The sequence below is a fragment of the Triturus cristatus genome, chromosome 7 (genome assembly GCF_964204655.1).
Source record: "Triturus cristatus chromosome 7, aTriCri1.1, whole genome shotgun sequence".
Taxonomy (NCBI): Eukaryota; Metazoa; Chordata; class Amphibia; order Caudata; family Salamandridae; genus Triturus; species Triturus cristatus.
Genome location: NC_140590.1, coordinates 132,467,975 through 132,494,974, shown reverse-complemented (window position 1 = coordinate 132,494,974; position 27,000 = coordinate 132,467,975). Strand labels below are relative to the sequence as shown.

The 27,000-nt window shown below is 47.3% G+C and overlaps 1 protein-coding gene across 1 annotated transcript in view; it reads left to right on the top strand.

Annotated features, from left to right (window-relative positions):
• Nucleotides 1-27,000, top strand: part of LOC146809023 (lens fiber membrane intrinsic protein-like) — a 145,572-nt gene that overhangs the window by 65,183 nt on the left and 53,389 nt on the right. Inside the window, exon 3 of the mRNA XM_085615816.1 lies at nt 13,279-13,425. Within this exon, the coding sequence (XP_085471942.1) occupies nt 13,279-13,425 (147 nt within the window). The remainder of the gene's footprint in view (nt 1-13,278; nt 13,426-27,000) is intronic.

The window sequence follows — 27,000 nt, the reverse complement described above, 5'->3', positions numbered from 1 at the left end:
AAGTAGCTTGGGACAGTCAAAATGAACACCATGTGGAGCGAATAGTATCTTGGATGAGATACATCGATGATCTCCTTATAATCTGGGATGGATCGGAACAAGAATTTGAATCATACTTCAACATCCTAAACAACACAGATACGGATTTGCACTTCACATATAACATCAGTGACAACAGAATTGTGTTTCTTGACACAGAGATCTATGTCAAAGAGGGAAAGTTACAGACCACATTACACCGTAAAAGTACAGCCAGCAATGCTACCCTACATGCGGAGAGTTTCCATCAACCATCTCTAATAAGGAACATTCCCTATGGAGAACTATTAAGAATACGTCGAATCTGCTCTGACGACAGTGAATGGAGAAAACACAGTCAACAATCAATCAGGAGATTTAAAAAACGTAATTACAACAACAAAATCTTATCGGATTGTTTAAAAAGAACTGAAAAACAAAACAGGGAAGATATCATCAAAGATCATAAGCCCTGTGAGAAACAGGAAGAGAATCCCATTCGATTGATCACGACATTATCGACTCAATCTAAACAAATCGAACAGATTCTACGTAAACATTGGAACATATTGACACTGGACCCTACGATGGCAAAAATAGTGGGAAATCACCCAAAAATAACATACAGACGAGCCAAAAATCTCAAGGACGAGCTGGTACACAGTCACTTTGTAACAACAGTAAAACAACCAACGTGGCTACAACTGAAAGGGTTTTATAAATGCTCGACGTGTAAAGTATTACAACAAACAAATGATGGACGGAATGCTGACAATGCAGACATTCTCCCCCAGTCAAGAGATCTGGGTTAAATCCATCGTTCTTTTGCCCACTACGCCACCCCAGTTCAGACATGGCCATATGCAAATCAGTCTTGACCCTGTGCCTCATGGGAACAGTCCAGCCCGAACTGCCAAGCCATGTCTTCCCTGGACCGGAATCAAGCATCCTAGGACCGGTTTCTGGCTATCAGCCGTCATCAGCCAGGATAGCTTGACTCCAGTGGCGTAGTGAGCACGGGTCCCACGTCTGGGAATACCCATCCCACTTAGGGCTAAAAGCGTTACAACAAACAAATGATGGACGGAATGCTGACAATGCAGACATTCTCCCCCAGTCAAGAGATCTGGGTTAAATCCATCGTTCTTTTGCCCACTACGCCACCCCAGTTCAGACATGGCCATATGCAAATCAGTCTTGACCCTGTGCCTCATGGGAACAGTCCAGCCCGAACTGCCAAGCCATGTCTTCCCTGGACCGGAATCAAGCATCCTAGGACCGGTTTCTGGCTATCAGCCGTCATCAGACTCAATCTAAACAAATCGAACAGATTCTACGTAAACATTGGAACATATTGACACTGGACCCTACGATGGCAAAAATAGTGGGAAATCACCCAAAAATAACATACAGACGAGCCAAAAATCTCAAGGACGAGCTGGTACACAGTCACTTTGTAACAACAGTAAAACAACCAACGTGGCTACAACTGAAAGGGTTTTATAAATGCTCGACGTGTAAAGTATGTCAAATTGCGCAAAACATCAAAGTAATTAAAATGGCAAACAACAAGAAGTGGACAATCAACCAAATGATCAATTGTAAAAGCCAATATGTGGTATATATTATTGAATGTCCATGTAAGCTAAAATACATAGGAAGCACAGTGCGCGAACTGAAAAAACGTATTTTAGAACACGTAAGAGCAACGATTAATAAAGACCGCAGCTACGCAGTAGCGGAACACATGGAAAAATACCATTCAAGTGACTGGAAACAATTGAAATTTTATGCTGTCGAAACGGTGGGTTGTCATGTGAGAGGTGGCAACCGTGAAAAGACACTGAGACAAAAAGAATCACGCCACATCTTAGGGTTCAGGACTTTGACCCCGTATGGTTTGAATAAAGACGAGGAGATGCACTCACACCTATGAGGAGAATTAAATGATCTGAACACAGTCTTAAACACCCCGTTATGAAATCCGTGTTTCTCTCCCCCCTTTTTTTCATCTAAAGTTTTTCTTTTTTCCTGGAAGCAACAGGAAAATGGTTATAAAAATTGATTTTCTCAGAATCAGGTGTACTAAAAGTAAAAAGTTTAAAAAGTATATCACTCACCAGAGAGATAAAATATGTGGATACTTTCAATCTCGGCCCACTAGAGGGCTAAAGTGCAAGGTATAAGTTGATTAAAAGAAATTAGTCAATATGACTATTGGATTACTAAAATGTTTAATTAATACATGCACTTATAATTTGGCATTATTGATTATACAAACGTGTTTAAAATATATAAATCTTACACCTGACAAAATGGTTAATAATAATCCCGCTATGGTCGCTGAACTACAAGGACCATAAGGCTATGCGAAATGTAACATCATGTGACTAGTATAAAAACAGAAGAGTGAAAAATCACTGTTACCCGTGAACAAGGTCAAAGCTGACTGAAACGCGTTGGGTTCTGTAAACCTGCTTGCCATGCTTGGGATATTATTAAATTGATTTGGAACTGCACCATACCAGGGAGTGCGTGTGGATTTTTTCCTGAAAACCCAGGAGCTTTGATTGAATCTTACAACGGCTGACTCTGCCGTCTCCACAATTCCCGCACCGCCAAGAGCGTCAAATGCCGCCAACAACGAGTCCTCGCTGTGAACCTTTGTCATAATACGTTATTATAAGCAGACCAGACCTATGGCATCGGACATAAAATGTCCAAGGGCGCCAATCAGGCCTGTCGCTTGTCACCAGAACGAAATCAGCCCTACAGTTTTAGTGGAAGCTTTTCCACAAACCAACCATCAGACACACAGTCATAAAGTTTGAAAGATATACAGAATTACAGATGGCTAAGCAAAATACCTTCTCTCCTAAAACAGCCTAACAAGGATTCTCACAAAGCAATCCTTCTGCACCCATGGGTTGTCACACCAAAACCATTCCCTTCTACTGTAATCTGTGAGATTCCATGCACCAAAATATCTATATGTAAACTTTAATATAGAGTAATGGCAATCCATACTTAAATGTTTATTGGCTTTAACATGCTCTTTTGTACAATTAATACGTTAGGCCGAGCTCCTTTACCATAATGTTTCATAATAAAATGATCAGTCCTATAGCCTTGATCATTGACTAGCCAACAGAACCAACTCAGTCCTGCTGTATCAAGTCTAAACTTTGCCAGGCGGGTTCCCAATTAAATTTTATGCCCAATACGGTGCTCAAATGGACCCGCACCTCCTTCAGGTGTATGAATGTATATTGGCTAGTGTGACTTTGCCGACCTCAATGAGGGAAGCAGTGATTGTAGTTCATCCTGAACCAGGGCGGGATCTCCTAAATGTAACATCCTATCAACCCCTGTCCCTCCTGAATCTGGATTACAAAGTTCTTGGGAACATCCTGGCTACCCGTCTCACTACATTAGTTCCCTCTTTAGTGCATTATGACCAAAATATCCTTATACCCGGGTGCAATACCCTAACTTGAGGCGGTTATTCCATGTTATAGACTGGGCAAGACGCACTGGAACTGAGGGTTGGGCCGCCTCACTTGACATCGAGAAGGCATTTGACACCTTGGGTTGGCCTTACCTGATAGCAGTCCTGGCACACATGGGGTTTGGCTCTCCCTTCTTGTGCTGGGTAGCATTACTGTACACCAATCCAGCTGCCAGGGTGTGCACAGGGGATGTAATACCTGCTTCTTTCCCGGTGGCTAGAGGCACACAACAGGGCCTTCCCCCTCTCAATGCTTCTGTTCGCATTGGCAGTGGAGCAACACATTAATTTACTTGAGAGATGTCCCAACAGTACTACCGGAGGTCGTGGCTCTGGTGAATGCATTAGGAGCCATATCAGGCATCTGTGTTAATTGGGATAAATCCTGTTTAATTCGGCTGCTACCTATCCCTGAGGACTGTTGGGATACAATGCCACGCGCAGAACTTCAATTGGCGGTGTGACTCCATTGAATATCTGGGAGTGCAGGTGTATTAGGGCCTGCATGATTTGCTAGAGAGGAATCTAGGGAAGGCAGTGCCTGAGATTCGCTGCTCCCTCCCTTTTTGGGAAAAACTACCCTTGTCCCCAATGGGCAGGATAGCCAATGCCAAAATGGTGGTCCTACGACTTAAAAGAAACAGAAATGGGCGCACTCCGTGTTTGAACAATGTAACTGAGTTAATCAGGTAGTAGGTGCAAAACGAGTATGTCCCCCTGGGTTGGGACTCGAATGAAAATAGGGTAAGCACACTCCTGGGAGAGGAGGATGTCACTCGTTGCACTCAAAAAGAGAATCGAAGTTCTCCTTGTCTGAGGGTTTTGTTCCAAACAATGAAACGGTAATTCAGAGTCAATTAAATTTATTTATAGCATTCATCCAAAGATGTAGAATTATCATCATTCTGTCAATCTCGACTCGTTTATCAAATATCCATTAATCAAATGCCCAATGCATTTCGGGCCGTTCAAGCCCTTCATCAGGGGCGGCACTGTGGAGGAAACAAGGGAGCAGGACTCATTTATCACATCATACACAGTTTAAACGAGCATGATAAAATAAAACGTGGATTGTAAACAAAGTGCGGTGAACAATAAAGTTTTGTAAAGCGAGAGTGAAAAAACTGGCAGAGTGCAGGCGAAGCTTATTCAAAGTGTAACGAGTTTCCATTACGTTACAAACCACCAAGTGTGCTGGCGTGAATGTGAGAGTTCAGGTAGTGCTGCTAACTGGTAAACGCGTGGTGAAGTTGAGGGGTTTCTTAGTGACGAACAAACATGCTATGTCCGAAGGTTGTGACACCCATTTGGTGTAAGTTATAAAAGTCGTAGGGCCGGTGTCCATAAGTTTAAAATCGTTGGGTCACAAGGGTCAAGGGTGGGTCGGTGGAAATCTCTTATCAAGCGGTCTCAACGCAAGTAGTTAGTACGGCATACACTTACGGTAGGATCGTAGAGTCAAGGTCCCATCACTTAACAAGACGGCGCTCACGGGTGCTGCGGCCGTAGTGAAGTTAGTGAATAGTGATCATGTGATCGGGGGACGTATCCATTTAAAAGGGAGTGATTGCGCGTGTACGTGAACTACGAAGGTAGACATAAAAGACAGATTAGTAGTTCGTCGAACGAACGGAAAGGAGGTAAATCACCTATGTGAATAAGAGGTGTCCTAGGCAAAAGTGACGGCTGGAAAAATATAAAAATAAATAAACAAAAATAAATGAATGACATAGGAGCAAAATGTAGTCACAAATGTCTCATAGAGGAAGCGTAATGAACAGTAATATGAGGCATGGGAAAAAATGAACCGTTGTCACTTCAGAGAATTGTAGATGAGTTAACAATGAATTCCAGAGGTACGAATTATATACAGTCATCTATTCAACAGTATAGGAGATTGGATTACAAGTAGCAGCCCAAATCATAGCGTTCATTGAGACCCTTAGGCTGGGTAGAATTCAATTTGTGGATCCAAAAGATTTCTCTCTGTAATAGGAATCTGTTATTGTCTCGTCCTTTCAATACAGGAACCTGTTCAAGGATGAGGAAACGGAGTTGGCATATGTTATGTTGATGTTCCTGGAAGTGAGTGGCAATGGGTGATTTGGCCTGTCGAGTTCTTATGTTACTTTTGTGTTCGTTTATTCGAATACGAATTTTTCTTTCGGTTTTTCCCACGTATACCAGGCCACATGGGCATTTCAGTAAGTAAATGACATTTTGGCTGTTGCAGGTAGCAGTCACTCTGAGCTTGATAGGGTGACCGTGTAGTGGATGTTGGATTGTGGTTCCCTTAATGATGCAATTGCAATTTCCACAATTGAGACAGGGCTGAGTACCTTTATAGGAGCTTATGGTGGAATCTCGGGTTTTGGAGAGAATTTGTTTAAGATTGCGTGATCTCTGATATGCAAATCTAGGAGGTATCTCAAAGACGTTGTTGAAGTCCGCCTCAGTACTTAACATGGGCCAGTATCTCAGTATGGTTTTCTTGATGGTAAAACTCTCGGTGGAGTATTTGGACACGAATGTCATTCTCTGTGGTGTAGACATGGGTCATTTGGGTTGGAGAAGTGTTTGTCGTGAGAGTCTGTCTGTCTTCAGCACTGCTTTCTCCAGAATGTCACTCGGATATTTACGTTGTTTAAATTTGGAAATGCACGTGTTTATACTGGACTCATACAATTCATTAGTGCTGGAAATCCTTTTTAGTCGGAGAAGTTGTGAGTACGGCAGGTGATTTTTGAGTGATGGCTGATGGAAACTGTGAAAGTGAAGGAGGTTATTACGATCTGTTGGTTTTGTATACACTTGAGTAGTCAGATTTCCTTGTTGGATGGTAACGCGGGTGTCCAGGAAAGTTATGGATTCAGTGCTGGTAAGATGTGTAAATTCAATACGTTGGTCGATGGTATTGAGAATAGTAATGAGAGATTCAAGTTGTTGAATTGGACCATTCCACAAGAGAAAGATGTCGTCTATATACCTTTTATAAAGGATCAGATGTTCAGTCCAGTCTTTGTTGGTTAGAATGTTATCCAATTCAAATCTGTGCATGTAAAGATTCGCGTATGATGGGGCAGCGCAATTTCCCATGGAGGTACCTGAGCATTGGATGTAAAAGGTGTCAGACCATTCAAAGTAGCTGTGATAAAGGGTAAAGTGCATCAGTTCCATGAGGAACACTTTGAGATCATTGGGTTTGTCTGTGTTGATCAAGAAAGATTCAATAGCTTCAATTCCTTTGTCATGCGGAATGGAGGTGTAAAGTGATTTAACATCGATAGTACATAAGATGGTATCTGTTGTTATCGACCCACGGATGGATTCCAAGATGTTAAGGAAATCAGTAGTGTCCTTTATGTAGGTGGTCATTGATTGTACTGAAGCCTGTAGGTGTTTGTCCAAGTATTTTCTAATGGGTTCATGAAGTGAATTGGCAGTAGAAACAATGGGTCTGAACGGAGGTTTTGTGGCAGGCTTATGGATTTTAGGCAGCATGTCTCATCAAAACCAATCCATCCACTCCCTATATCTACATGCTGCCTAAAATCCATAAGCATGCCACAAAACCTCCGTTCAGACCCATTGTTTCTACTGTCAATTCACTTCATGAACCCATTGGGAAATACTTGGACAAACACCTACAGGCTTCAGTACAATCGATGTTAAATCACTTTACACCTCCATTCCGCATGACAAAGGAATTGAAGCTATTGAATCTTTCTTGATCAACACAGACAAACCCAATGATCTCAAAGTGTTCCTCATGGAACTGATGCACTTTACCCTTTATCACAGCTACTTTGAATGGTCTGACACCTTTTACATCCAATGCTCAGGTACCTCCATGGGAAATTGCGCTGCCCCATCATACGCGAATCTTTACATGCACAGATTTGAATTGGATAACATTCTAACCAACAACGACTGGACTGAACATCTGATCCTTTATAAAAGGTATATAGACGACATCTTTCTCTTGTGGAATGGTCCAATTCAACAACTTGAATCTCTCATTACTATTCTCAATACCATCGACCAACGTATTGAATTTACACATCTTACCAGCACTGAATCCATAACTTTCCTGGACACCCGCGTTACCATCCAACAAGGAAATCTGACTACTCAAGTGTATACAAAACCAACAGATCGTAATAACCTCCTTCACTTTCACAGTTTCCATCAGCCATCACTCAAAAATCACCTGCCATACTCACAACTTCTCCGACTAAAAAGGATTTCCAGCACTAATGAATTGTATGAGTCCAGTAGAAACACGTGCATTTCCAAATTTAAACAACGTAAATATCCGAGTGACATTCTGGAGAAAGCAGTGCTGAAGACAGACAGACTCTCACGACAAACACTTCTCCAACCCAAACGACCCATGTCTACACCACAGAGAATGACATTCGTGTCCAAATACTCCACCGAGAGTTTTACCATCAAGAAAACCATACTGAGATACTGGCCCATGTTAAGTACTGAGGCGGACTTCAACAACGTCTTTGAGATACCTCCTAGATTTGCATATCAGAGATCACGCAATCTTAAACAAATTCTCTCCAAAACCCGAGATTCCACCATAAGCTCCTATAAAGGTACTCAGCCTTGTCTCAATTGTGGAAATTGCAATTGCATCATTAAGGGAACCACAATCCAACATCTACTACACGGTCACCCTATCAAGCTCAGAGTGACTGCTACCTGCAACAGCCAAAATGTCATTTACTTACTGAAATGCCCATGTGGCCTGGTATACGTGGGAAAAACCGAAAGAAAAATTTGTATTCGAATAAACGAACACAAAAGTAACATAAGAACTCGACAGGCCAAATCACCCATTGCCACTCACTTCCAGGAACATCAACATAACATATGCCAACTCCGTTTCCTCATCCTTGAACAGGTTCCTGTATTGAAAGGACGAGACAATAACAGATTCCTATTACAGAGAGAAATCTTTTGGATCCACAAATTGAATTCTACCCAGCCTAAGGGTCTCAATGAACGCTATGATTTGGGCTGCTACTTGTAATCCGATCTCCTATACTGTTGAATAGATGACTATATATAATTCGTACCTCTGGAATTCATTGTTAACTCATCTACAATTCTCTGAAGTGACAACGGTTAATTTTTTCCCATGCCTCATATTACTGTTCATTACGCTTCCTCTATGAGACATTTGTGACTACATTTTGCTCCTATGTCATTCATTTATTTTTGTTTATTTATTTTTATATTTTTCCAGCCGTCACTTTTGCCTAGGACACCTCTTATTCACATAGGTGATTTACCTCCTTTCTGTTCGTTCGACGAACTACTAATCTGTCTTTTATGTCTACCTTCGTAGTTCACGTACACGCACAATCACTCCCTTTTAAATGGATACGTCCCCCGATCACATGATCACTATTCACTAACTTCACTACTGCCGCAGCACCCGTGAGCGCCGTCTTGTTAAGTGATGGGACCTTGACTCTACGATCCTACCGTAAGTGTATGCCGTACTAACTACTTGCGTTGAGACCGCTTGATAAGAGATTTCCACCGACCCACCCTTGACCCTTGTGACCCAACGATTTTAAACTTATGGACACCGGCCCTACGACTTTTATAACTTACACCAAATGGGTGTCACAACCTTCGGACATAGCATGTTTGTTCGTCACTAAGAAACCCCTCAACTTCACCACGCGTTTACCAGTTAGCAGCACTACCTGAACTCTCACATTCACGCCAGCACACTTGGTGGTTTGTAACGCAATGGAAACTCGTTACACTTTGAATAAGCTTCGCCTGCACTCTGCCAGTTTTTTCACTCTCGCTTTACAAAACTTTATTGTTCACCGCACTTTGTTTACAATCCACGTTTTATTTTATCATGCTCGTTTAAACTGTGTATGATGTGATAAATGAGTCCTGCTCCCTTGTTTCCTCCACAGTGCCGCCCCTGATGAAGGGCTTGAACGGCCCGAAATGCATTGGGCATTTGATTAATGGATATTTGATAAACGAGTCGAGATTGACAGAATGATGATAATTCTACATCTTTGGATGAATGCTATAAATACATTTAATTGACTCTGAATTACCGTTTCATTGTTTGGAACAAAACCCTCAGACAAGGAGAACTTTGATTCTCTTTTTGAGTGCAACGAGTGACATCCTCCTCTCCCAGGAGTGTGCTTACCCTATGGTCCTACGACTTATCCATTCCTTTGCAGCCCTTCTCCATTTCTTTGCAGCCCTACAGTTGATTATCAACCTTTTCTAGAATGCACTGGCATTTTAGATGAGCTGGCAGGGAGATCATTGTTGGATAGGCTCTTTGACACTACACCTCCTTGGGACACGAATATTGTGCTGCTAAGGAGAGCGATATATGTCTGGAAACGATACGCAGGAAACGGGCAGCGTCATACAGCCAATGTGCCCAGTCACCCGATTTGGGCCATACCAGATGCACAGGCTTGAGGGTCACGCATCGGGTCCCGGATTGGGAAGCGATGGGAATCAAAATTTGGGCAGACGTGGTGACCGAGGAGGGTCTCTGTGCCTTCAATATTTTGGCGTTGGATCACGGGCTAGGTCCGGAGCAGTTATGACTGGTTTCTGCCCTACGGGATGTGATGCTTAACACGTGAGGATCTGATCTGGAGCAGCCTCACACAAGGGCACCTCTTGAAGCGGCTTGATGAGGGATCACCAAGAAGGCCAGCACACATCTATACTCCGTGTTACGTGTTCCCCCGTGCTTCTAATATATGTCGGAGGTGCAGATCCGCTGACGATGACTTCATTCATATGGTGTAGTTCTGCACACTAATTTGTCTATTTTGGGAACAGGTGTCACAGGTGGTATCAGCGGTGACAAATAGTTTGCTCCTGCTGGATTCGCTTAGATACTTTCTTGATAGGGGCGTATCATCAAGAAAAACAAAGGTCTGTTGAGATTCCATAATTTAGCACTCATTTTAGCTAAACAATGTATTAGTATGGCCTGGAAGTCTACCGCAGCACCCCATCTGAAACTTTGGTGGACTGGCATGCTCCACTGGGCGACTGACGAACTACTGGTGCACAAGCGATTGTGCCTGAGGGGAATGGATTGGATCCATTGGTATCTTGGGATACTTACCTGGAACAACTTGAGGCAGGAACGAGCGGCCGCCGCCTTGAGAGCCTAGCCTTGATTCTGGGAGATAATGTGCAGGCAGGTTTCCCCCTCTTGGCAGTCACTGCTGGGCCCCTCACCTCGGTCGGTCTACTGGGTGGACAGATGTTGGACCCGCTTCTGAGATGTCTTTGAGGGAATGCGGGGTGGAGAATTCTGAGTCTATTGTGAAGCATTGTAGTGAGTGCTCATTTATTCGCTGGTGCCGGTGTACTCTTGGTTTGTGCACAGATCGCACACTCAAACACATGGGTTGGGTTAGCAGACACGTTGTTTCATTGTTATGGTTGCTTGATGAAGCTTGAGTTTGAATGTGAATACACTTGCGGCATCTGTTGTAATGTACACAGATACGGCACACAAAAGCAAACAACGACCGGGTGACGGGGGAAATTCCCAATGTATATCTATCCGGTGGCTGATTGGTCACATGTGACTGTGCTGTCTATGACTTCCTTCCTCTACAACAGTGTGAGGTTATTGTACGCTATATGTGTTCCTTTTGTCAATTGTATCAACAACATATAAAATGTAATAAAGATATTTAAAAAAAGCATAAACTCAAATAGTGCTATCCAAGCAGTCTTTTTAGTGGAAGCACACAAATTCGACCCACTCAAAGCCTGTAGTTAGGGAAAACCAACATGTGGTGTAAGCCTATGCCCCTCTCTCTGTAAGACTCTGAAAGATTTTCTTTGCTGATCACATAAGGTCCAGTGACAGTTGCACTGTCCAACCAGACCTAAAAATCCATGTAGGTTAGTGTAGCTCTGGGCTTTAAAACACAAAATTGCACACTGAAATCTAAAGTTAATGACTACCCTCCTCTCATAAATGCTCCTACCAGAGAAAAACAAACAATGTAAATTATGTATTTATCTAAGACACTTTAATAGCATACAGTGTCATATGTGTGCCCTTGAAAATTCAAGCTGCTGGCTGAGGCAGCTGGATAAAAAAGCAAAATGATCACAGCTGTGTGGACTGTAAGCACTTTTTTTTGTTAAATCACACTTCTGCCCAAACAAAACATGTCCTGCAGACTACTAACATGTGGACAAAGCCAAAAGCCCTCTCCTGGTAGTGCTTCTTAAAGCCCTTTTTAAATTAATCGCATAATGTCTGGTGACAACTGCGCTATCAAGCCAGACATAAAAAGTAACAGGGGCCATGTTCTATAAAGGATGCACTGCCTGGTCTGCGCCGTGGCGCAATTTAAATGTGTCTGTACACCCTTTTATGGTTAATGAGCTGTCCCCATGGCTGGTCTGTGGGCAGGGCATTAGTAAAAGGCAAACCTGTTGTTCGAAGCAGCTGGTCCATGGTTCACTTTGCAGATGGCAACGTGGCCTGCATTTCAAATGGGTTCAGAGATTTCCCAGTAGGAAATGACTGCACTCGCCTGCAGGGGAATGTCTGGAGGGTCTGTGGGAACTCCTTTCCCCCTTTTCAAGTTTCACCCTCTGGGGAGCACTGACTGTGTGCCACCACTTTGTCCCGCAAATTCAGTACGCCCCCAGACAGCTCCTTTGACTTTGCACCTGTGTCTATAATATTGTGGGTGTGCTGCTGCCTTGAACATGTAGCACTGGTGCAATACACATCAGAGAAAGGGTTGTTCAAGCACCAGCAAACCTTTCTGCAATTCCAAAGTATCCCGGGGCACAGAAAACAGGTGCCACGCCCATTGAGCCCCCGGGGCACTCAGTGTAACAGGTGTTACTGGAGACAAAATAAATGTGTCACACAGGAGTCCTAACCTACATAATCACCTAGAAAATGTAAGCCAGGCTGTTGGAACATTTTTAACAGGTCAAGAAGGCGTGATATAGGACTAACTGTTGTAGCCCTAACAATCTTACCATTGGTCTGTTAAGAAATGTCTTGCATTACCTACTGTGGGGCTTACCTAAAATGTATTTCATTTGAATGTTGAATGTGGAAAACTATGATGTGAAGATTTCAGAGAGAGGCGGTTGGGAAGGAACTGGGTGCGGTAATATGTTCTTGGTCGCTCGACAATACTTGAATTAAACTGTCCATTACCTTCATCTTCTGGAGTTTGATAATCTCTTCCCTTCATATTGGTGATGAGGATGAGATCTCCAATCCCTCCACCACCAACTTGCTTGCCATTGCTGTTTTTGTTGTGTGGGTTGTTCCATGTGGTATGTGGAGTTTACATGGAATGCATTTCATTTGAGTGTAGATTGTGGAATAATCTGAGGTGGAGATTCCAGAGAGGCAATTGGGAAGGAGCTGGGGCATGATGTGTTGGTGGTCGCTTTACGATACTTGAGTTAAACTTCCCTTATCTTCATATTCTGGAGTTTAGTCAACTCTTCCCTTCACCTGCTTGTAGACTTGTCCCTGCATCTATGTTTGTATATAGTGGTACTTGCACACTGCAAACCTTGTAGACTTGCTGTTACCCTTGTTGATCTATGCGATTGGCCTCCAAGGGCTGATTTCACCTGCCCTGGTGTCTGAGCTAGGCATTTGCAAACTTCACTCTGATCCTTAAATCTATTATCGGTAACAGTTGTATGTTCTCTTTCTTTTCCAGAATATAATGACGCCACTAGAGCCTTTATGATTCTCACTACGGTAGTCGGCATCATCTCCATCTTTTCATCCTGTGCCACCTTTGCTAGCCATGCCCCGACCAAACGCTTTGGATCTATTGGGGCGCTGATCTCCAGCATTTCTGCAGGTAAGTGATATGTTCATCCTAAAGGTGGAAACTAAAGTCGCCCATGGTTCCCACACGTAGATTTCGTTAGGCTTCACATATCGACCCTAAAAAGGTTTCTGTCCGTTGACAAGTTGGTGAGTCTGGTGTTTATGGTGTCTTGCTCAAAGGTTAATGTGGTGACTCGATTATAAATTGGGTGACTATGAGACTTTGGATAAGGTAGTTATAGGCTCTGGCACTGTGTGACTGAAGGACAGTGGGAGTTGGTTATAGAATGCATAACTGCATATTTGTGAGTTGTGTGTGGAATTGTAACTGTGTGACTGCATGACTGTGGATAAGTCAGTTGCAAACTTTGCCTGTGGGTGGCATTGCATGAGTCTGCTATAGACTGCATGACTACATTACAGCATCACTTTGAGTAAGTTCATTGTTGTTGGAAAGTGGGTTATTGGTAGGGGCAAATGTAGGTCTGCCACTGGCAATAAGGCCACCAACACATAATAGGACTCAGCATAGGTCTTAGAAAATTATTCCTATGCTCAACCCTTGGTAACGTGGCTGCGAGCAGACAGGTTTAACTTCACAGACAGGTATGTAAAGCATTTAAAAATACCATTTCAGTAAATAATTAAGACTCAACACATAATAAAAATCCAACACCAATTTATAAAAACAGGAAATATTTGTATCTTTAAAATGACACCAAAACGACAAAAATCCCATGTAGGGAACCGGAGATATGAATTTTCAAAGATGTAATAAAAATATAGCATTTAGAAGATTATAGCACCATATTGCGATACCTGATCGCGATAGTCCAGGCCAAAGTCAAAGTTTCAGACCTGAGCGGCTACAGCTCCCAGCAGGTCCCGGTCTCAGTTTCTACCTTCACACTTAGAAACTTTTCTGGAGCTTTTCTTACCGAGGGCCCTCAAAGCTCCCAGCCAGTCCAGATCCTGTGAGGGTTCGCTGGCTTGAATTGTGACGCGGTCCCGGTCAACTTTCCTGAAGCGGACTTAGAAAATATTTCAAGATTGCTTCAGCGGGAAAACCCAGGAATCCAGGCCGACACGCGATGGAAGGCAGGCAGCTTGGCTCTCATGGTTGCTCCCGGTCACCTTCTCTACGAGCGGACCTAGAAACTTGTCAACTTGTCTGGAGCTTTTTCTCTCGGGGTCTCTCGATGCTCCTCATGTAGCCGGATCCGGTGACGGTTCGCTGGCTACAGATTTCTCCTAGTACCGGTCAAACTCTGGAAGTTGGACCTATGGAGCTTTTAGCTGAACAAACCTGGATGGCTTAGCCGGCTCGCGGTTAGAAGGCAGGTGACCTGGCTGACCAGGTTGAGTCAGTCCCTCTATGGAGCTTTTTTTTCAAAGTTGCTCCAAAGTTCTCCAAAATTCTTGAACTTCTTCCTGAAGTTCCTCAAGGAGGGGGGGGGGGCGCTAGAGAGCCCACAGCGGAATGGCTGCCTCCTGAGACAGCTCCGCCGACCAGGCTCGATTAACGGTTAAACAGGAGCGATGGCGGGCTCGCATCGGCCTTCTTCCGCCAGCCACTGACGTCGGAAGACCAGGGCTCGGAATGCACGGACCGGCGGAGGCCCGCCGACGGGTGATCGCTGTGGAAACGGCATAATTTTCCGAGCCGCGAAGGCGAGATCTGACGAATCCAAGATGGCGGCGCCCTGCGGCGTTTGGAGCGCGGACGAGCAACGATAAACGGCGGCTCCTGCGAGGTACTGGGCTGGCGAGCATGGATGTCCAGTGTGGAGCTCACGGGCGAATCGGACCTGTGGCAAGTGGCACAGCGGCGCAAAGCGGACCCTGACGTCGCTGCCTAGCCCGCGCTGTGGTATGCAGGCGCGGCCGGGAGCTGCGCGTACCCGATCGGCGGCGATCACCCGGACGGGCCGAGAGACACTGTGAGGTGGATGGCCTGCCCCAGACGAGGATCCGTGGTGTGCTGTCCTAGGGCTGTATTGCCTGTGGACGCATCCATCGCGTGTAACCACTGTGGGCAGTTTGGACACCGAAGGCCAAGGATCGCGCTGTGCAAGCGGCGCCCATCCCATGATCCGCACATGGCCGACTGCGGGGGAGGCAACGTGGACAAGAGGAGCTGAGAGGTCGTTTGGATCACCCCGGTGGAGGCTGCCCTGCGTGTGCTGGCTGAGCTCGGCCCTCCTCACATAACATACACCGCCCGAGAGGTACGTGGAAGCGGGCAAGCTGTGGTGGCTGTGGCGCACCTCTGACCTCGTGGGGTGCGTGCGGGTTGGCCAACGGCTGGCGCCGCCGGAGTTCCTCTGCTGGGCCGAAGTGCGGCTGGGCTGGTGGTATCGGAGCCCCGGAGAATCGCTGACCCGGGGTTGATCACTGCCGTTGCTGCTGTTGCTGGGGGCGACCCCGCCTCCAGGGGACCTTCTCCGGGCCTGTGGGGCCCCTGGCCACTGACGACTGGTGTGGCCTCCTCGGACTGGTGGCTGCGGCGGGGGAGACCCCCCGTACGATATCACGATGGGGAAACCGGATAAAACACAGTCAAAGCTACCATTTGAAGGCAAGAAGCCCTCGAAGGAGCAGTCGACGGTGACGGCGCCGGCGCAGGAGATGCCCGTGGACGCGTCTGCGGGTATGGAGGGAGTGCTGCAGGCCATACAGCGTAGCTTGCAGGACATTCATGGCAAGCTTGACAATATCACATTGCGGGTGGACAACATGTAAGCCAAATTAGATGGCCACGGATTGCGCCTGGAGGAAGCAGAGTCACGCATATCAGCGGTGGAGGACAAAGCACATGGCACGCAGCAGCGGTGCACCGAGATGGAGAAGCTGTTGGAGGTCATCCGCAACAAGGCAGAGGATTTGGAGGCGCGCTCGCGGCGCAACAACATCCGCGTCGCGGGCATTCCAGAATCCACCAACACAGGGAAAATGGAGACCTATATCGAAGAGCTGATACGGGCCGTGTTCGGCACGGAGCATCTATCAGCTATATTTGTTGTGGAACGTGCACACACGACCCTTGCCCCACGCCTGAAGCCGGGGGCGAACCCCCGGGTGGTCGTCGCCCGGATCCTGAACTACCGCGATCGGGATACAATCCTGAGGCTGACTCGAGAGAAGCGGAATATCACGTACCAGGGCAACAAGTTGGAGTTCTTCCCGGACTTCACGTTGGCAGTTCAGATGGCGCGCAAGGAATTCAACCCAGCAAAGAAGAGGCTCCGGGAGTTGAATGTTGATTATGCCATGCTCTATCCAGCAAGACTCCGCGTGACACAAGATGGCCGTCAGACGATCCTGCAGACGCCGAGGGCAGCTCAGGAATTCCTCAAGAAACTCGGGGGCAAGAGGAGAGACCGACGACCGGTAGAGCAGAGACAGGAAGCTGACATGGATGCGAACCTGGGTTGAGATGCCTGGGGTGTCAGGTTGGCTCAGAACTGGTAAGAACTATGCACATTTTATTTTGAGGGTCTGCTCCGCTAGCTCCTGCTGGGTCTGGGCGGCGGCCGGACCGGGTCGGGGCGCGCTGTGGCTGAGGCGACTGGCAGCGTAGTCGCGGGATGCGATTTGAACCCCCAGTACTGTACCAATTGAACTAGAACTGACTACCTTTACACGAGCACAACGTGTACAGGGGCGAACAATGGATTCACACATGTTGCCTGGCTCCCCAACTGTCTGCACTGCGGGTTTGTCTTGCTATGCGGGATGGGCTGCGGGGCTGGCTCCTGGGAGCTCTGTTGTCCCATCACCCCATTGTGTTGAAACAGTACACCGGCTGGCCTTGGGGGCGTACGACAGGGCGGCTAACTCGTGACAATGTGCCTGTTGAGCTTGCCAAAGTCCACGACATATACGACGGACGGGCGAAGTGCTATATGTGATGCCTAGCATGTGTAATCAATTGCCTGGTCACATCCATTGCAATGGATGTAGAGTTGGGCTCTCGGTGAATTCCCCGAAGCGGGTGCTCCCCACTCTAAGTTAAAAGATGTTGTTTTCTATGGGTAGGGTATGGCTTTGGCATGGTTGGGTTGCTGAAGTGGGAGGGGGGCGGGTGTTTACATGTTGGGGGATATATTGCAGGTTATGGAGCACGAGAAGCATGGCTAAGCTCCGGTGTTGCGACAGGTGGTCTGTTATCCTAGATCGAGTTACTACTGTTTGCTATGGTGTGCGGTAATATCGGGGTGTTGTTAGAGCTCTACAGTGTGTCCGATGGCTGAGAGGAAAGAACATGATACACCCTTAAACTTGCTGACCTGGAATGTGAGGAGTCTAAACAACCCTAGAAAGATTCGGCAGCTATTTGCATATCTAGATAGGCACCGCATCGACATTGCTCTTTTACAAGAAACACACCTTGCACCGGCCCCCCCAAGTCGAGTGGGTACACGGTGGGCAGAGGTCATAAAAAGCTCCTCCTACTCATCTGATTCCAGGGGAGTTCTGATACTGATTAAAAAAGGAACACAGTTCGAAGTGATAGACACTACTAAGGATGATGCAGGGAGGGTTGTCCTCATCACAGGGGTACTACGAGGGCAACACATAGCGTTACTGAATACATACGCCCCGAATGTGGACGACCCGGATTTTTACCACACGATATGGCGCACATTGGGCAGTCTCCCTGACATTCCTGTGATATGGGGGGGCGACTTTAATCTGGCGCTCAACGATCAGCTCGATAGGTCGGAGGGCTCAACGGAACCACACAAGAAGGCGCTGAGTAAGCTAAGGGATGTGCTGGTAGACAGACACTTAACAGACATTTGGAGGGACAGACACGCGGGGACCCGAGAAGCCACACACGTTTCAGCAGCGCATGGTAGTTGGTCTAGGCTAGACTACTGGGTGGGTTCGCCCGAGGCATTGTTATGGACAAGGTCCATTGCGCACCTACCACGAACGCTCTCGGACCATAACCCGGTACTGTTGTCATTACAAATCCCACATTACACACCGCTGCCTTATAGCTGGAGGTTTAATGCACGGGCCCTGCTAGATTCAGTTTACACGGACACTATACATAAGGCCATCAAGGAATATTTTGACATCAACACCCCTACGGTGGAGGACCCGGGGCTCCTGTGGGAGGCATTCAAGGCCACTATCCGAGGGGTGTGCCTGAGTACCACTGCGGGTATACTCAAAGACATTAGACACCAACTGAATCGACGTGAGGTTCGATTACGCGAACTGGAGTCGGAGTATGAGTGGACACACAACACGGAGATACTGGGAGACATCAGGGTAGTACTTTCGGAATATCAATCCTACGCTGAGGACGAGCTTAAATATGTCACCAAACGCGCGACTGCAAGACACTGTGGCGAGGGCGGTAGACCTGGCGGGTGTTTGGCCGCTAGGATCTGCTCGGGATTCCGCCCCCACACTGTGCGGGAGGTGAGGGACCCCACAGGGTCGCTCAAACGCGACACGCAGGGCATACTAGGTGAATTTATGGCTACCTATGCGGCACTATACTCCTCACGCCCTACAGAGCCTCCAGAGGTGATTGAGGAGTACCTGGAAGACATTGCAATTGCATGGCTGTCGGATAGACAGCGGAAATATTTATCGCTCCCGATCACGGAGGAGGAGGTGACGGAGGTGATCAAATCCCTGCCAAATGGGAAGGCCCCGGGCCCCGATGGATTCACGTGCGAATTCTACAAGGCATTTGTGGACCAACTGGCGCCACATCTGGTTGACATGTACGGAGATGCCCATGAGAAACAACGGCTACCACCTACGTTGCGCGAGGCCATGCTGATTGCATTATTGAAACCGAACAAAGACCCGGAGCAATGCGAGTCGTATCGACCGCTGTCCCTTATTAATGTGGACACTAAGATTCTAGCGAAGCTTCTTGCCACTCGATTAAAACCGCTGATGCCCAAGTTGATTTTACCGGATCAATCTGGGTTTATTCCGTCCAGATCTACCACGCATAACACCCGGACACTCTTCGCCCTATCACACTATCTGCTCCCTAACACGAAGGCGGCGGCAATATTTCTTGATGCTGCCAAAGCATTTGATTCCATTGAATGGCCCTATCTGTATACCATACTGCAACGTATGGGATTCCCCCCGCTCTTCCTGCAGGGGGTGGCGCTTCTGTATACTGAACCAACGGCGCGGATAAAGGTCAATAGATACGTTTCCGACCCAATCAAGATCTCGAGAGGCACGATGCAAGGTTGCCCGCTGTCTCCGTTACTATTTGCGTGAGCACTGGAACCGCTTGCGTGCAAAATCAGACAAAAACACCATTACTCAGCGCTCCAGTTCCCACAGAGGCCGCTCCATATCTTGCTGTATGCCGACGATATGACGTTGTATGTGCGAGATCCGGAGGTGAACCTAAGCCCACTGCTGCGAGAATATATAAAGTTCGGCCAGCACTCTGGTCTCACTATCAACTGGTCAAAATCGATGATCATACCATTGACAGACACCACGGATCCCTGCCCAGTGGATTTTCCGCTGGAATGGCAGTCGGACCCGGTGAGATATTTGGGGGTCTGGTATCACCGAGACCCAGAGGTGGTGATACGCACAAACTATGGGCGGGCGATTGAGACCTTAGAAGGTAAAATAGGGCGCTGGATCCAGCTGCCATTATCATTGGCAGATGGTATAGCCATTGTCAAAATGGTCGTTCTCCCCAAGCTATTGTACCTATTTAATTATGTTATGTTATGTTATCCAGAGTTTTGTTAAGCGCTCAGCTACTCAGACAGAGTGTCCCGGCGCTGACAGACCCTAGACCACAAAGCATCTACAGAGAGGAGGACTTACATGCCGAAAAGCCGAGTTTTGAGCTTCTTTCTAAAGGTCGTCAAGTTATCACACTTTCTTAACGCCAGAGGGAGGGCATTCCAGGCGAGTGGCACTAGATGTTTAAAGGAACGCCCTCCGATCCGGGCACGCCTAATTGCCGGGACCACAGTGAGGGACAATGATGCAGAGCGCAAGGATCTGGTGGGTCGATAGAAACTGATCCTCTTTCTCATATAGAGAGGGCCAATGCCATGAAGCGTTTTAAATGTCATGGTAAGTGCCTTGAATTCAATACGCTTCTTAATGGGGAGCCAGTGCAGGGATTGCAGTAGTCCCGTGGCATGGGAGCGATGGCTAAGGCCGAAAATAGCTCGCGCGGCCGAATTCTGCACGACTTGTAAGCGCGAGAGAAGGCACTTAGGGAGACCCAGGTACAGGACATTGGCGTAGTCCAGCCTGGAGCCTATCAAGGCCTGCACCGTGATCTTCCTGTGGGCGATGGACAGAACAGGAAGAAATTTTCTTAGCATTTTTAAAATGCCAAAGCATTGGCCAACTAGGCTCTGGATCTGCGGTTTCAAGGTGAGACAATTGTCCAACTTAACGCCGAGATTTTTGGCCACCGAGGTCACATCCGCAGGGGGAAACATGTCAGCAGGCCACCAAGACCCCCAGCACGGATCAGGAGGGCAACCAAAGAAAAGAACCTCCGATTTATCAGAGTTACATTTTAGCTGATTGCAATGGAACCATGTAAAGACCGCGGCCAAGCAGCTCTTAATACGGTCTCCATTGAAATCCATATTTTTGCTGCACGTGAAAAGAAGCTGAGTGTCATCGGCGTAAGAAACAATCTGGGCTCCAAAAGACTCGACCAGTGCAGCCAGAGGGGACATATAAATATTGAAAAGGATCGGACTTAATATAGATCCTTGAGGAACTCCTACTTCCAGAGGCGGCACTGTCGTCGAGTACGGAGGTGCCCAGACTGTCTGTTGGCGGTTGGTCAGAAAAGACTTAAACCATTTAAACACCGTACCTCCAACCCTGATCTCCCCAAGACGGGTCAAAAGGCGGTCATGAGGAACGGTGTCAAACGCCGCCGAGAGATCGAGTAACACCAACAGTGCTTTTCCCCCAGAGTCCTGAACTTCCTTGATGGCCTCCACCACCTCTAACAGAGCGGTCTCTGTGCTCATGTTCGTACGAAAGCCGGATTGGGTGTGGTGTAAGAGGCCATGGGCCTCCACAAAGTGAGAAAGAACAGACTGGACGTGCTTTTCAGTCACTTTGGCCAAAGCGGGGAGTAAAGAAATAGGTCGATAGTTAGCATGGACATCCCGATCCAATGACGGTTTTTTCAGGAGCGGAATGACCATTGCCTGTTTCCAGGCAGACGGCACAGTCCCTGTAAGCAATGAATAATTTAGAATAGGATTCACCAGGGGGTTAATAGCACAAGCTATTTTAGCTAAAAACTTTGCGGGACATGGGTCCAGAGGAGAACCAGATCTTATTTTGGCAAAGAGTTCCAGTGAAGATTGGGGTGCAATCGGTGGGAAGCTCACCAGACTAGGATTAACCAGGTCCGAGGTAGCGGCATTAGTTTCAGGACCAAGTGCTCCTCCCCATGCAAGAGCAGAGAAGGTAGCCTGAATGCTTTTAATTTTATCCGCAAAAAAACTTGCTAATTGCCGAACCCAAGGTTCCGAAAAAGAGCGCCTAGGTGTAATAGCCACTGGAGAGGTAAATTCTTTCACAATTGTGAAGATTTCTTTGCTGGTGTTAGCAGCCTCCTCAATCCGATGAGCGAAATATATTTTTTTGGCTAGGAAAATATCCTTATGATAGGCCCTGGCGCAACTTCTGTATGCCTCCTTCAGCGGGTCCAGATACTTTGCTCGCCAAGCTCTTTCTGCTTTTTTGCAGAGCCTTCTACTAGAGTTAAGCGCAGGTGTAAACCATGGGGCTGATGCACGTTGGGATTTTTTTGACAGCTGCCTAAGGCCTCTAGGCACCGTACCAGCCACTCTTGAAAGCACGCAAGGTCCGATTCTAGATCGCCCGTGAGAGAGCAGGGGTGGGTTAGTCGATACTGATCGATCATTTCCACGGTTACTAAGTGGAAAGGACGCGACCGCAGGGCTAGACACCCCGCACCTCTGCTAGTCTTACTGGCTTGTGCCTGGATATTAAAAGCCACCAAAAGATGGTCGGACCATAACTCTGGGAGAGGGGGCACAACTGTCACAAAAGTGGTGGAAAAAATCTGATCCAGGGTGTGTCCTTTGTTGTGGGTGGGCAGCATGACATAGGGAAAAAGGCCCAGTGGGCTGGTAATATCTAGAATTTTGATAGTATCAGACGCCTCCGTCTTATCAAAGTGGATATTAAAATCACCCAGGAGAATAAAATGCTTAAATTGAACAGTCATGCCTGAGATTACAGCATCCAGCTCCTCATTAAAAGATCCAACCGGGCCAGGGGGTCTATAGACCAAGAGACCAGCGCAAGATTGGCCGGGGGAGAGTGTAAGACAGAAGCCGAGTGCTTCCGCCCCTCGAATGTCGTCAGTAGGTATAATAGAACACTCAAAGCGTCTGTCTATTACCAAAGCCACTCCTCCCCCTTTGCCTGTGCTCCGGTCCTTCCTTAATATGAAATAGTTTGCGGGCAGGGCGTTGGCTATATCTGGGCCTGACGCTTCGCCGAGCCATGTTTCTGTGAGGAACAAGCAGGCGGGCTTAGCATCGGCAAGGAAGTTAAACAGGTCCAGAGCATGTTTGCTCATAGACCGTGTGTTCAAAAGGGCACAGCTAAAAGAACGGGCTGCAGAGGCCAGCTCTGTTGATGCGATTCTAGATTGGCTAGACTTTGCACCCTCTGTATCCGTCGACCTACCCATCAGTGACCAGCCACAGCTAGTGCAGTGATGTCTGATCCGAGCAGCAGGGTCAAAGGTACTGCATCCGCTGTAACTGTGTTGTCCAAGAGCAAGAAGCTGTTGGGCGGAGTAGACTAAGGTTTGCTCATGTAGTTGACTCTCTAGAACCCGGCCCCGCCGTATCCGTCCGCATCCGGGACGCTGACGGGCGCAGACGGGCTTTCCTTAGGCGCTCCTTTGGCGCGGGAAAGGCGCATCCGCTGAACGCGTCCGCTGCGCGGAGGCATCCCCGTATCACTTTATAGCTCCCGCCCGTGAGGCAGCAAGCCTAGTCCGCGGACTGGCAAGCCTGCCTCACCTAAGATGGCCGCGGCACGAGCGTCCGACCCGATTCACGAGTCTGCAATGCGCGGGACGCCCGGGCAGCGCTGAGGAAGAAAGGAAGGCGGGGGACCAGGGACGAGACCCCTGGAGCACCAACAGGATACTCCAGAGCCCCTCCGGTAAGAGCCGAGATCCCCAGCCACAATAGAAAGTACAGCGAGAGTGTCTCCCGGCTTTCCGCCTCAGGAGAAAGAGGACAAAGTGCTAAGTGCAAAGGACGCTAGGACAGATACAGAGAAATACAATACAATACAATGAATTAAAATTTAATTAAAAGCACTAGAAGCAGCGCGCAGTTTGTGCAAAATTGGCAAAATAGGCAAATAGGCGATATTGTGCAAATAGGCAAGATTTAGCTATATTCTGCCACGCGAGGCTCAGGACCGAAGGCAGCCGCCCCGGGAGTCTCTATGGCATAGGTTTAATAACATCCCGATTAAGCCACCGGCGGAGGTGTTCTGTAGAATCTCAGCCATGGTCCTCCGCCTTATATGGGGGGGTAAGCAAGCTATGATAGAAATGCGTTCCCTCACATTACCATACGCCCAGGGGGGATTTAGGGTCCCGGATTTTCTGCTCTACTATCTTTGCGCGCAAGCACAATATGCGCATTACTGGTATCACCCGGTCCCATTTCTGACACACACCGCTATCGAAGAAGGGGATGCACACCCGGTCCCCCTAAGTGCTATCATAACGCACAGGCGACCCCCATTGCATACTCGGGACATCAACACGATTGACACAACCAATAGAGCTTGGCACGCCATGGGGGAGAAAGCACACAGGTTGCCCCTTTATGCGCCGGAACTACCGCTACAGCATCACCCTGAGCTCTCCGTTACTCAGGAAAAGGTCGGCATGGATCTACTTCGACAGGTTGGCCTGACCACCATGGGGGACTTATACGAAGGTGGTACTTTTAGGACACACGAGGAACTGACATACATAAGCAACCAGACGCTACTGTTTACATTCACATATTACAGACTACAGAAGGCGCTGCAGAAATTGTACCCCACATACCCAGAGGAACCGCCCCCATTGAGTGCCTTACAATTGGTGATCGCAACACCGACTGCCGCTAAACTGGTGTCTAGGTTATACGCAGCGATGCAGACAGACATTGCCGACACGACACGCAAGGCGCTGGAGCGTTGGAATGGTTGCCTGCTGAGTCCCCTCTCGGAGGAGGACTGGGGGGTGGCATGTGCGATTACTGGGATGCTGACACCAAATGGGAACCTGCGCATGCTGCATTACAAATACCTCCATCAGACGTATTATACCCCAGCAAGACTTTATAAGTATGGATTGAGGGATGACGCTAAATGTCAGCCCTGCGGGGTAGATCCGGCAGACTTCATACACTTGGCATGGCACTGTGGGGCGGTGGCGGAGTACTGGCAGAAGGTGGTACACATATTGGGTGACATGGTGGGCGTGCACCTCGAATGCTCGGCTAATACATGCCTGCTGGGCCTATTGCCGGGAATAAGGGCCACCAAGCGCAAATTCTGTTTAATTGCACTACTAATTGCTAAGAGACGGGTGTCGCTGTGTTGGGGTGGCCGTATGGAGCCCAGGGTCAGGCAGTGGCTTCAGGACTTGACCTATTGCAGAGACACGCTGCAAACATACGAGGAGGAGTTGCCCACAGGGTCCAAACCCAGGGACTACTGGACATACCTGGTTCAATACTTACAAACACACCAGCCTGTGTAAACTCTCTCACTGCTAGGTAACCTCGGTCAGGATGACATAGGAGGGTAAAAATAACTGTTGCATGCTGGATGAAGGATGTTGATATGCCATGACCTGTATTTTGGTTTACATGTTCCTATTGTATGTTTTGATTATATGCTATTAAAATTCAATAAAAAATAAATAAAAAAAAAGTTCCTCAAGGGGTCCCAAAGTGTCTCAGACTTACTCCAAGGGTCTGGAAGCTCCAAGATGGTCCTTGAAAGTTGAGGACATCAGTTCCCACAATCCACTGGTACAAAACCGTTACAAATCCACTGATGGTTCTCCAAGGTGTAGATTTAGTTGGTGATGTTCCAGTTGAGCTCTTTTAACCTGTAACTTTCAGGAATTCCACTCTTTAGTTCTTTTTCAGCAAAATAATCCACAGGGCTGTGGTTTCAGATGGTGCAGTTTTCAGAGGTCAGGTCTTAGAAATCTTTGCACAGCAAAACTTCTCAGCAGGGCACTTCTTGCTTCAGTAAGTTTCAAGCAGCAGATTTGGAGGGCTCTGCCCCTCTCAGATACTTATTCCAAGTTCGCTGGGTCATGCAGGAGGTCACTTCTGACCAATGGGAGCAGGGTAACTCCTCAAAGGTATGACCACATCCTGTAGAGTGTGGCATTATTTTGTCCCAAAGTGCATCACATCTTCCAAATCCATAATGGCCTATTTTCCAGCAAGGAGGTAAGATCTGGCTAAACCCACCCCCTAGGATGGCTTATTTCCATAGACTCTCCCCCTACCATCTTCACATACCTTCCCTAATCCTAGGTCTGGTGGGGGTCAAAAGTGTAAAGTGGAAACTGACACTGTGGCCATCCCTCTGCCTTTGAAGACCATGGTTTACAACTCCTCCCCCTGGCCTGGCATTCCTATGGAACAGCACACCGCCCTCCCAGCAGAGCTGGTTAACCCCAGGGGCTCTTTATCACCTCTTCAAGGCTGCCTGGCTAATCCACTTAACTCTGACCAATCAGGGGAGACCACTGGAAGGCTGGATTTGGACTTCCAAACAAGAACGTCTTATAACTTCTTGTATGTACACTTTAGGAGAAATTCAACAATATGATATTGTTGAATTTGTTAATACCTTTCTGGGAAGCCTTTGAATTGCACTTCTATCCCTCTCCTATCAAGAGTTAATAATTAGAAACTTTCTACCATGTTAACCTATGTAACTGGGGATTTGCAATGGGAAAAATGACTTGGGCATTTTTCCAGCACCGGGACTTACAAAAACATATTTTATAAGTACTTGCCTTATATCTACAGGAGCCCACCCCATGTGCAACTAGGGGAGACTTTAGGAGGGGTTCTGAATCTGTAGAAATATAATATTGCAGATTCTCCCACTACAGGGCTCCTAACATCAAAGTCGAATTTGAGCAGCACTTTACCACAATGTGGGGAGTGAAATGTGAAATTTCACTTTACCCAGGCATATAAAAACTCATTTTATAAGGGTGTACCGTATAAATATCTGACCCCCCACCCCTGGCATACCTAGGGGAGACCCTGGGGGTCCCTAATATACCAAAACATTGTAGGTTATCCATTGTTAATTGCCCCAACCACCAAAAATTGAGTTTGGGCACAATTTACTTTTTAAAAGCAGTCCTGGCACCCAGTGCTGCTTTTAAACTGACCGCAGGCTTCAGCAGTGCACACATGCTTAGTGCAAAAAGAGCTGCTGGCCTTTAAACTGCCATGCCCCAGGGTACTAGTGACTTCTAGGTAGTTTCAATCCCCCCGCCCTAGTATATACTAGGGGC